The sequence below is a fragment of the Nothoprocta perdicaria genome, unplaced genomic scaffold (genome assembly GCF_003342845.1).
Source record: "Nothoprocta perdicaria isolate Ctin4 unplaced genomic scaffold, notPer1 scaffold_73, whole genome shotgun sequence".
NCBI classification, from domain to species: Eukaryota; Metazoa; Chordata; class Aves; order Tinamiformes; family Tinamidae; genus Nothoprocta; species Nothoprocta perdicaria.
The window spans coordinates 1,794,252-1,807,208 of record NW_020456010.1 but is presented as its reverse complement, the minus strand read 5'-3'; the positions used below and the strand labels follow the sequence as shown (position 1 = coordinate 1,807,208).

At 45.6% G+C, this 12,957-nt stretch overlaps 1 protein-coding gene across 1 annotated transcript in view; it reads right to left on the bottom strand.

Annotated features, from left to right (window-relative positions):
- Positions 1-12,957, bottom strand: part of BIRC6 (baculoviral IAP repeat containing 6) — a 144,276-nt gene that overhangs the window by 17,460 nt on the left and 113,859 nt on the right. The window contains exon 65 of the mRNA XM_026051196.1: positions 1,166-1,376. Within this exon, the coding sequence (XP_025906981.1) occupies positions 1,166-1,376 (211 nt within the window). The remainder of the gene's footprint in view (positions 1-1,165; positions 1,377-12,957) is intronic.

The window sequence follows — 12,957 nt, the reverse complement described above, 5'->3', positions numbered from 1 at the left end:
TTTTTTAAATGGAGAAGGAGCCAAATATTTAATTTGGATTCGGAAACTTCCGCTTGCAGTTCTGCAACTGTTGAAGGAAAAAAGCAGACAAACTCCTGCCAGCTCCTATTTAAAGGAATGACAGTCCCTAATATATTTGCTAGAAAAAACAGCAGAGTACATGCTAATAATTTAAACTGTTAATTTAGCTGGGGCTGGAAGATGACAGCGTTCCTTTCACACTGTGCTAAATGAATAATGAATGATACTCTCCTAAGGCAACTTTAATTTTTAAAGCCAATACTGATACTTACTCACCCATGCCTGGTACTTCAGAGGTAAATTTGATGATACGACAGCTACATTTATCAAAGGATTCACCAAATAAAGCCAACTAGCCCCCCAGCCCTACAAATACACTGCTTATAAAAGAACTGCCCCCAGTTCTGCATCCAGGGTCATTTGGTTGGGGTAAGAGCCCACAGCTCCACCACTTTGGCACAGTTCCACCCGCCACGGCACGGCCCCCCACTTCGTGTGCACCTCTGCAAGGAATTATTAAACTATCCTCTCGAAAAGCAGCGAAAATGAGGATGGGAACATGCCTTATTATCGAACAAAAAAAAAAAAAAGGCAAGTGACCTCCATACACTCCTCCCTGGCGCTTTAAGAAGCCCATTTGCAAGCAGCTAAACTGGAGCTCTCCAGAGCAGCAGAGACGGCGGGCGGCTTTCTGCGACCGTGCATCAGCTCCAAACACGAACCTGGGAGTGCATTAATAGAGCGCCTCATTAAGGGCTTCAGAGGAACAGTCCTGCCTTCAGACCCACGGCAGGACACGCACAGTCCTGCAAACAACAGCAACGCCTCAYTGCAGGGGGAGGAAATTTAGGGAAAGCATTTGAAGTGCCCAGATTCTTGAGCAGCGCTGCTCTGCTGAGCACTTGCTGATGATGTGACAGAGTATCCATATCCAGCAGCCTATGATGTGAAAATAAATCCTAAAAATATGGTATAATACAACAGAATATATGCATATATGCATACTAGACATAAGCTACACTCTCTATAATGCAGCACCAGTCCAGACAGASACACATCTGAATCTTCCTTYACCTCTACATTCACAATCCATGTGTACAAAATACATGTTAAAAACGTGTTAAGGGATGATAAAACTTGTTACCTGAGTCGGTTGGTGTAGGTATCGACACAGGTCTTCATCTTAGCCAGCAAAGTCCCTACGGAAGCTTGTGATTCCAGCTGCTCTTCGTCCTCGTCGCTGTTTTCCCCGGACAGGGGGAGCAGCAGAGGCACCATAGAGGTGCAGGACGCAATAGCGCGGAGCAGCTCCAGCAGCGCCCGGTACAGGGGAACGTGGCGGGCCATATCCAGAACTGACAGAGAAAGAGAATTCATAAAAATTACCAAAACCAAAAACTGCTTCCCCTCTTATGCCAGGCACTTTCAAGAAAAACGTGGATTTCTATAATTAATAAGAAATYATTTGATCATGAAGTGCTGTATTTTATATTAACCATTTGTAATTTATGCTTTAATTCGTTGCAATGAGAGTTGTTTGTCCAGAAGAAACTGCATGATATTCCTGATAAACAAAAGCTATAAAAACAAGCAGAAAACACCACTAAAGAATTAAAGCCAAAGCGCTAGCAAGTAGGCAGCAGCATCACCAYGTTATACATTAGTTCCCAATCCTGGCTTAAGGTGAGTGTTGGCAGAAGTTGCAAACAAGCATTTATGGGGAAAACTGCTAGCTTTTGCAAGGCAGACAGACAGAAAGGTCAACCGCACGGCGCGGCAGGGCTGCATCTGCCARTTCTAATGGCAGAAGCATTAATAAGCAAACACTTCAGTGAAACCAGCCACTTTACATATGGTTGTCCTCTCCTTTGGAAAAGACAGTCTACGCTATTGCAGGAGTATGTGCGGTCAYGGAATAAATGTTGTTCTACTGGGAAGCTTCCTCCCTTTTCTCGGGCTGGGCTGGCAGCCTGTTAAACCCCAGGGCCCAACTGGGGCYGAGGCTCTGGGTGCCCCTATCCCGCCCGCCTGCACCCAGCCCGGCAAGCAGCGGAGGAGCAGCCGGTGCAGGCAGCCCGGGCGGCCCATGGGCGAGCCAAGCGGAACCGTGGGCACCAGCTCCCCTGATTCCACACGGGACCACATGGAATTTGCTCCCGGGCTGGCAAACACGGCAGCACGTTCCCGCCCGGCCTGATGCGCTCGCCGGTGCCACTCGATCCTCTCTTGCRCTCGCTAGGCCAAGCACGGAACAGACGGCATTTTCCACCGGCTTGATGCCACTACAGGAATCCCGAAAACGCAGCACTACAGAGATACGCTCACACAGCTGTTTCCTGCCCCTGGGACATACTATTTTTAAACTCACTGCAGGAAAAAAAAAAAAAAAAAAGCTCTACTTGAAAGTGTTTACAAATGACTGAGTTTGTGATACATACATTTCTGCTTTTTCCAGCAAAAAATTAACTGACAAGTCGCATTAGGCCAGAATGAARCAGGGGAGAAGACTTTAATGTTTCATTTAGCACATCTGACCCTCCAAGCTAACGCACGCTACAAGCTTTCATCTCCCATCGCCAATCCCTCGGCTCCAAATACTGCAGGATGGGGCGGTGCAGGCACCCGACCAAATGCAAACAAGCCAATCTACCCGTGCTTACAGCTGGGCTTTCCTCTGTAAGGAGCTCTTGATTCAACAGCTTCCCATTCATATTTTGGGACTCCTACGACGGCACCAGCTCMGACCTGGGAAGAGCTTTGCTGGGCTGAGCACAGAGACAGTCTTGCTGAAACCCAGCAGGGGCCCGTGACGCCTGGCACCGCAGTTCCAGAGATGCCTTGTGGCAAATTGTCCTGGGTATTTAGAGCAAACCCCTCTGGTACCTAAGAACCAGAGAAGGGTCAGGAGGGACCTCTGGCAATGCCCTAGTCCCATCCCTGCTCAGGCAGGTCACCCAGAGCACGTGGCCCCGGCAGCCTCCAGGTATGCCCAGGGCAGAGGGGTCTGCCCAACAGRGGGGTCTGGGCAGCGCGTCCCAGGGCCCTGCCACTCTCATGGTCCAGAAGCTCCTCCTGCTCGGATGGACCTGCCTGTTCCAGACTGTGCCCGCAGCCTCTCTCCCATCTCTGGGCAGCACCAGGAAGAGTCTGGTCCCATCCTCTYCCTCCGTCCCCTCCCCTGAGATAGGAGAATGTCCATTTTTCAGCAGAATTAACCAACTTAGGTTGCTTTTCATTTATTTCATACAGGAGCAACTGCAATTGTTTCTCTTGTTTYAATTTAAGCAACCCGCTTTTAGGGAACAAATGGTGATTTCTTTAAYGCTTTGTCATTGTTTTTAAAATACAGCATTCTACGTTCAGACTCACTTCCTTGATACGGTTGTGCAGCTTCTATTACTTTGCTCCAAGGCTTTTACTGTAGTTATTAAGGATTATGATCCATGCAATCCACTCTAAAGCAAACAAAAAGAGAGGAAGAAACTTGTATCTTGTTTTATATGACTGAATACGTGGGTATAAGAATCAGAACACTTGCTGTAGAGAGCTCTAAATTAGCAAACTAATCATTAAGACCTCTGCTTAAAGTTCATCTATTCCTTGTGAATTCCTTCAGTTTTAATATGAAGAGAATGCTACCACAGTGCAGCACCTCCTTGGGGAGGCACAGCAATACTATAAATGACACAGATTTGTGAAAGAAGGGGCTTAGATTTTTGTAATGAAGCCCCTTGAAAGTAGGTAAGAACACACTAGAAATGTAGGAAAATTTGAGACCTATAAATTAATGAATTAAAGACTCTTACTTCCATCAAACAGCAGGTACAGAGGCTTTTAACAATCGTTCTTAAATAAACGTATCCGATAYGAGTTGAGACCACAAGCAATTTTAAGTAAATATAAAAACTAAATAAGAACGAGATACTTTTGCTACAGAGGAGCTAGAATTTGGATAGTGTTAGCACATCCTAACAGCGTCCAAGTATTATTTTTATATGGATACTTTGGTTTTATGGGATGGTACTAAGAACATTGGATTTATGTGGGCATACACATGAGCATGCCCAMCTATACAGCATTCCTAGGAAAACCAAAATGAGAAAAAGAAAATTCCTGGCTTTGCCCTGACTGACAGACGTTATCTGGGCTGCCCCGTTATCCCGAGTCAGGGCCAGTTCCTCGCTAACTGACAGACCCGGGTTCCRCTCAGCTGCCTCCGGCTGCTCTCTCGCTCCGCATGGAGCAGGGCTGGAGCCTCCARCCCCGGCAGCCTCTGCGCTGGGTCCGGCCCTCCCTCCCGTTGCTGACGCGGGCCAAGCTCCACCGGGACGGATGCGGCTGCTCCCGAGCTCTACGCGCACGGGTCTAAAAACACCCCAGGCCCGGGGGGGAAAGCAACAAGAAACAAAGAAGAAATAAAAAGAAAGACACTTTACAAAACCAGATCGCCCAGCAATAACAAGCAGCTCAGACCCATTTCCAAAAAAGACCCAAGACCATCTGTGTTAGATCTGTTGAGTGAAAACCTCAACCCGAGGGGAAAGCACAGGAGGGCAGGCAGTTTAATGGAATCAAGGTATCACCTTAAACCGCACACAGGGCAAGGTAACGTGTCCCAACACGGTCTAATATTCTTTTGCTTTCTTTTAATATCCTACAACACTCAAATGAAGAAGAGCAAGTCTTAATGGCCCATTAAATAGGTAATATGGAATAGCAGTAAAATTTTTTTGCAGTTCATTTAGTGTCTTCAAGACAAATTAACTGGGTATGAATAAGAATATAAAACTTACTGCTACCGCAAAGTATATATATATTTAGAACATATTACAAAGAATATGAACATTTATTTAGAAATAAAGAAAATATTAACTTAGTATGATCGTTATTATCCCAAACCTTCCTACTTCTCACACAGTCCAAAAGGGGAAAAGATGTTTGTTAAGGCAAGGCTGGCAAGCGCCTCCTGCTCGCCCTGCCTCTAAAGCGAGGCGCTCTCATCCCAGTGATTCGCCAGGAATTCCTACCCAAGCAGCCTGCCATCTGCCTGCAAAAGGGGAGAAAACAGACACTTAAACAAAAATATTTCAAGTAAATTACACTGCCAGCTGCATAGTTTGCACTCTGAGAAAACCTGTATTCGATGCTCTCAATCTCTCTGCTGTACAGTTTCTCACRTGCTTGACTTGCATCATTTCAGGCCTTTCTCACTTCCTTGAATTTCAGTTATTGCAGAGTCCCACAACAGCATGGGTCCGTTCAATCTAGTTATTACTATGTGCAGTTCCTTCGTGCTTCCACACAATATCCACGAGGCCCTGCCTTTGTTGGAGACAAAAATGGAGCGATGGCAGCAGCACCAGAAGGCGCCACTGGAAACCCTTGTTAAACTATTGGTGTTTTCTCTGTTTTCCCCAACAGAGCTGCCACCACAAGCAAGAGGGGACGAGGGGATGGCTGTGAAGGGACGAACACAAGGAAATCGCCACAAAGGAAAAAGGATTCTGCAAAGAACACACAACCTAAGAACAGGCAGTGTAAAACTAAACTTTAATAATCCTGTAAATAGCAATGAGTATGGCTTATGGTCAACGGCTAAACATGGGCTAACGCTTGGAATGACCACGTTGACTTTATAATCAAAAATGAAGTTTAAAAAAAATCCAAATTTAAATGGTATAGTCCTCCCCATAAGGGAGGACACTGGTCTCACTTTAGGCTGCTGAGGGAAAAAATAGCCCATGTTTTTATATCCCTTCTACGTACTAAAAACTCAATGCTTCTATCATTGTACTTCCAGATCATCTAAAAATAGATGTTTGCGTTCTCTTATGTTCGCAGTTACTGAGGACTTGCGTTTCTGATGCCATGGTATGTTGCTCACCAGGCTAAAGCTGCAAGCACAATTAAATTAACCAATATTTCAGGATCTTCTCATCATAATGAAGACTAAAATAGCTAAAAAGRGCACTGTCCCAAAAGCCACCCAAAGGAAACACTGATTCTGTACTGCTAAAGAGAACCTTTAGAAACAGTCTTCCTGCCACACAGAGCACCAAGCGTTAGGATCAGGCAGGGGCTTTCCCAAAGGGCCATTCTTGTTTCCCTACTTTTTCCTAAGTGTTTTGCCGCCGGAGGCGTTGCTCAGCCTCCTCGTCCTTGCTGCATCTTTCCAAACACATGATCTAGGAACGCAGTCCGCGCCGCAGGCTCTAGTGTCAGTTCCAAATCCGCCATGCTCTATTGCCTCCTCATTTGCTGCTGCAGAACCAACCCAGGGCAAGGCTCTTTTACAATAGGCCTAATTAACACCCGATGGTCTGCTCCATTCTGACAGGGGGAAAAAAAAAAAAGCCTGCGGAATACTCCAATATCAGATATCTTGAGGAAAACATTAGTCTCAGGGCCAAAAGTAAAGTAAAAGCTTTCTGCYGATTGTCATCTTGTAATCTTTATAATTAGCTCAACTTTTTCCTTAGTTTTATTTAAAGTACCGTCAGGAGCATTTTCAAAGTGTGGTTTTGAATATCAGAATAAAAAAGCATCAGAAAAGACTCGACCCCTGCATAAGGAAGACGACGACACCCATGTCTCTTATCTAGTCAGCTGGAGGGACAGAAAGGTGCTCCACACGGAGTTGCTGGGTAAGGTAGGAAAGGGAAGAGCTACTCCCTCTGAAGCTTGACAGCTAAGGGGTTACTGTCTGCGGGATGAGGAGGGGTTAAGCCTCATTTTGGACACCTTCTTACAGCTCCACGAGYTCAGATTCTGGGTCAGAGCAGAGGGGAACAATGCAAGGAGGTGGGGAGCTCAGGMGCGCAGGCACAGCGTCAGCTTGGAGACGATTATCAGCATCCAGCCGTGGAGCCGCAGAACCGGCTCGTCCGCGGCCMGCACCATCGGCTCAAGGAGCAGCCGGCGAACGGGAAGGAACTGGAAACACCCAGGGACACTAAGGGTGTCCGCAGAGCTGCAACCCGTTCGCCGAGGAACRGGCGGACGCCGCGCTGCCCCGCTCCCCCCGGCACCGGCATCCCCGCTCCCGCCAACCTCGGCCACAAAATACTGCTCTGGCTACTGGCCGTAAAAGCTCTGCTCCGTCTCAACACAGCCATCCTTGTGAGCCTCTTCTAGGAAACGAGGGGAAGAAACAAAAGAGATTCACTGTAATATAAAAGGAAAACCATGTACTTCAATTACAGAAGCCAAAATGCACTGCTCAAGTGACTGGCTTGCAGAAATTACACGGCACATGGGAGCGATCCCCTTGCTCTTAGCTAGTAGTGGGTCATCTATTTTTAAAGAATATTTGATCTTGGTGAGGCCATGTATTTTTAGGAAATTTTTGTTTATGAGTAAAGCTGCACACCACCACTTAATTAAAGACCTGTCACAAACACCTCAGCGAACCCAGAAAACACCCTCGTTGGGAAAAAAATAGGCCTTAGTAAAATAATTATTTTATTAGGGCAGCTTAGTACAGTTGAGAAAGCGGACACAATTCCATCTGTTTGGAGAAAAAGGAAAAAAACATCAACACAGGTAAGAGATAAAGACAAAAAGTGGCCTTCTGAAGCACACAGGACTAAGTAAATGTAGGTAACAGGGACAACACTGTTCCCACGGCACACTGTATTCCCGGATAAGAGAATCCCGTAAAGGGATCATTCCCTGCTATTAAATGATGCTGCAAATACTCTCGAGAAGGCCAYTGGGGAATGGAGGCTGCTCCTTGGGCTCTGCAGGGCCACCTAACACAGAGGGGACACAGCAGCAGTGACATGGAAGCACCACCATAGCACGGCCCRTTCCAAAAGCAGAAGGGCTTGTATCCTACCAGCAGGAGCAGGGCAGGGATGCGGGAGCGGCAGGGCAGGGATGTGGGAGCAGTGGGGAGCACAGAGCAAGTTCCTGCCGYGCCAGAACTCGGCCCCGCTGCTCCCACCGGGACGCCTCCTGCCCGGCCTTGCTGCTCCTCTGCCCCTTAAACTGAAGCACTCGGGGCCAAGAGCTGCTCAGAACGTGCTGGCGTCCACATCAAGAGAACAAGAGCAAGCAAACATGCAGTGACTGCCCACACAAAGCTACAGGGTAGCTGTATACTATCTAACAAAAAAGGATACTCGGACGAGAAAAAAATGTGATTAAAACATCTCCATGCTACAGCATTTAATGAAATAAAAATGACCAATACTTTCTACTTGAAGCAAATGTAATGAAATAAATTTAAATGTAAGCTACAAGTGCCAAATTAAGCTTCCATGTAACCAAGAAAATAATAAATATTTTAGGTAGAAAAAAGTGTTCTCAAGTGCCAGCACTTCACAAATGAYGAAAAGAAAGACATCATGGCTCCAAGAACTTATATTGGGATTTTCAAGGAAGTTAATCTTGTTTTCATCATATCAGCACTGGCAGAGATCTCACAGCTTTGGAAGAGGGGAGGGCAGCCAGTCATCCCGAAAAGATCTTCAGTCTGCACTTTCTCCCTTGCAGCCCATAAAACAGTCACTATTTTTTTTAGAATTGATAAGAGCGCATTTTCTAAGGAATACTTGATCATTCAAGCACCACGAGAGCCTCAGTGTAGGTATCTAGAGAGAAATCTGAAGCATAATGGGAAGGCAACTGTCTGCACTCACTGCAAAGCTGAACTGGTTTTGTGTTAAATGGGGCCCATGCTGYAAATTCACAGACCAGTTTAAATGAGCGTTGCACTGACGAGGAGAGTCATCTCTTCGCCCCAGGCCCCTGGAATAAAAGACTCTGCACCTTCCATGCAAAAGTCATGCTGGTTCTCACATCACTTCTTGCCACAGATTATGGCAAAGGAGACCAAYTTGTAAGATAACTAAATATTCCTGGGTCAGTAACTGATGTTATCTTGAACGCGGCCTCTAGAAAGGACAAGAAGATATGAAGGCTACTAAAAAACACAAGAGCATTTGTGTTGAACTAAGCTATCAAAGCCTGATTCCTACACGAACTTCTCCAGCCACAGAGATCTTTTTTCCTTGATCTGCACTCAACACTATGAGCACTCTTATAGAGAACAATAATATGACAGGAAATATGAGGAATTGGAGGTTTCTGTACATGAATATGGGAAGTGCCAGCTCTACAGTATTTTTCAATTGAACTCTTCATTAAATTTCCATTTAAAAATCAAAAAAACTCAAAAAACCCTGAATGTTTGTAGTGAATAATTCAAGACCAGCCCTCCCTAAAAAACAAAAAAAAAAAAAAAAACCAAAAAAAAAAACACACGAACAACACAAATATACAGTTTCTTCATGGATATGTCCTCTCCAGGTCATCCAGCTCATCAGGAGAGAGATTAATAGATTTCTCTTCAAATCAAACGGGATTTGTCCCTGCCACGCTCTCCACAGGCAGCTTGGCTCCCTTTCTCCCCAAACTGCTCCTCAATTGTCATAAACCTGCCACACTTCTGGATAAAATAACAGCACCTCCTTCCCACTGCATTTATGGGTAATGAGGCAGGGATCTTGACCGGTGCTCAGAGAGGCTGCTGCCACAAAGGCTGCAGCACAAGGGCTGATGTTACTCCTGTCCTCCCACTGCCAAGCTATTTCGAGTGGCATTTATAAAGCTCTAATTGCTTTCTGAATACAGAACTGGTTTAAAACACATGTAAAAGATTCAAGCAGATAAACTTCGGGGAATGGGGACTGACAAGTTGGAACAAACAAGAGGAATTTTTGATATTAGTTCTGAGATAATCCCGGATTTTTCCAAGGATGTTCTGGATCGGTAACTAACTTGCAAAATCAGACAAAACAGAGAACAGCCAAAAGGCTTTGCAGCTCCTCATCAGCAGGAAAATTACTACAAAATGCAGACAAAGTTGAAGAGTCAAAGATGTCTATTTCAATGCTGAGCTGACACATGTGAGAGAGAGAGAAGTGAGTGAAAACACTAGGAAATCCAGAGGCAGTCACGCTGCTGACRACAGAAGATGCTTTTTGCTTGGGACCCTTCTTTCACAGATCTGAGTTCTTCTGTTCTCAACAGAGGAATAAAGACAGACCAAAACCCGGCTCCAGCTGGCTGTGCCCATGGCCGAGGGCCTCTCCCAGCGCTGAGAGGAAACTTTTCTTTACCAGAGAAGCTCTTTGAGCCCGACAACAAAGAAAACAAGGCAATTCACAGCGCGCTTGCAGGGTGCACCTCCTACTATCTTACAAGTAGTAGTCTGTATCTTACAGAAAATATGAGAGAATTACAAGGCAAAATGATCTTCACTGATGATGTATGAATGGCTATCTTTGGGATTTCATTACATCGTTTTATCTTGCATAGGTTTTCAGGTCTAGACATCTTTTTTAAGCTTTTCTTTTCACTTTTTTTCCCCCTTTCTTTATATTCTGCTCTAACTTACAGACTTAATGAAATATTTTTTCAGAGCATTTACTATCTACATGTGCAATGTGCATCTTAGAACATGCAATTACATTAATCCATAAAATGTATGTGGGGAGGAAATAACTTTGCACCTTGTTTAGCAGTATTTCCTGTAAAAGTGATGTTTCAGTCATAATGCAGTGCTCAAAGCTTTAGCATATAGCAGGATAATAATAATTTAAGGATTGGGGCTGTACCACTTGGAATTTATGCCACTCTTCTTTTACAAGATAGCCTCGTGACTCKCTGTTGAAGTATGATGACATTTAAAATAGGACGTTCACACATTTGTATTGCCTGAGATCTATTCCCATGCAAGAGAAACGCTCCAACATCAGCCATAACGAATCCAATGACCTCCCATCAACAGAATTTACTGTGTCCTTGGGATGCTACGTAAATCAGGTGCCAATGCATTGCCAAAGTCTTACTAAGTGCTTAAAAGCTTTGCCTTGATGGGAGCAACAGAATTAAATTTAGAACRTTTCTGGATACAAATGTCCAGACCCAAAAACATACCCATCACCAACCTCGTTCATGCTCATACTCTTATTCTTACTTGCTCATGCAAAATACAATTCCAGACTCTGATGTTATTTAATGAAAATATAAATACTTCCTCACCTTTCCAAACATCAAATATTATCAAATATTATTTCAGTTATGAAAAAAAATCAAGTTCTTTTCAAATTCCTTCAGTTATGCTGGGGAAAATATTTATGAACATCAGTTTTCACCGAACCAGGTTAAATTCCTTAACTTTCTGCTATAATCAAGACACGTTCAGCCTGCTGCTCCCTCGTTCCACACGCAACTCTTGGGCAGTCCCGGCAGCCGAGGCGGCTGGGGTCCCTTCCTCGAGCTCCTACTGGCACTGGCGGGTTAGGTTGCCCGGCTCCGCTTGCCATTTTTGACAGAAATGCTGTCAAAATGATGTCCAGACTAAATGCTGGATCTGAATCCTGGGTCACGGAGCTGCTGGTCCCTCCACTGAGTGCAGAGGGAGCACAGAGACTGGCGGGTTCCCGGTTCGAGCTGGGCACTGCCCCCTCACTGCCCTGCAGTTACTGACACGACAAGCTGCTGTGAGGGCTGGACCACGGCAGTGGGCACCACTGGGCCACGGGCACACCGAGAAACCCATCGAACGCCTCTGGGGCCCTTTGGGGGATACTTCTTGATGAACTGGCTTTGCTGTCGCTGTTTATACACTTATACTTACACAATATCGTAAGAAATTCTTCCACTGCCCTCGAGTCCTTTCGCGCTGGATTGTGCTAAAGATGCACGTTAAACTGTTTCTCTCCGTGCATAAAGGAGAGCCGTGTCCAGCACGCGAGGCTCAATGCAGCACAGGGGCCTGACGAGCGCGCTGCTGTCAGCAGCTCTCAGCAACGCGAGTGATCAGACCGCATCCCTAGTCCTCTTGCTCCCCCATCCCATCCCAACAGCTCTACGTGCATCCAAATGGATACTGAAACACATTCAGGATGCTCAAAAAGAAAACAACTGGAGAGCAAGTGAAGTTGTAACAGTCTTSTCAGAATGAAAGAACACAAAGGAAAGTCTATGCACATATTTTAGAATATAGTTTTAAGGGAGATATGCTAGAGATTTAAACTAATTACTTCTACAGACAAAGAATTTCATCAAAGCAACATTGCTTTCGGAATAAAGTCAGAATAATGTAGAAGCACCACACAAATTACTGTGCTGTGAACATGGTATTCACTTTCAAAACGTATGCATCTGAAATATGAAATGCTGTGCATCTACTAAGAAAATAAATTTAACTTACACACTTCAGAAGAAGACGGGAAACGAATATTTGATGTATTTAAAGTGGTTTGAAAATGAAACTAAGGTAGTGATTTACCTTCTTTTGTTTCCTTTCAAACATTCCAAACGACACCTCATAACTTCTATCACACGCTGCTCTGGGCCTTCATCAAGGTTTTTCGTTACACTCCTGCTGCGTGAGTTCAATATGTACCTTTTTAACTCTTTTTCCCCCTATTCATAAGCTTTGCAACTGTTTGATTTTGCAAGCACCTTTTAAAGTATGCTTTTCCACGAACAGTGTCTGCAGCGCAGATGAAAACGAGGAGCTGGGCCATACCGACATAGGGCAYGCTCTGTGCGCCCACTCTTCACACACCACAGGGACGGAACACGATGCCTGTCACACACTGCTACGTACACGAGTTGCTAAAACCGTGGATTTTTACCCAAAGAGGTTGGGCGGAAGAGGAGATTCAAGCTGCCCTCCCTTTCCCAAAGCCTGAGAGGCGCCAGGCAAAATGCCCCTGCCCAGCTTCTCTCGGAGCCCTGCTGCTCCTGCTCCTCATGCGAGGGCAGCGGGAAGAGCTCCCTGCAAACCAGCCTCTTCGGGAACTCCAGGCCAACCCGCACTCCCGGGGGGATGAACGGAGAGAGGCGCAGCTCCAGAAGCATCTCCCCCTGGAAGCCCGGGGAGACACGAGGCGGCGGCGGCGCCGCCATGGGCAGCGC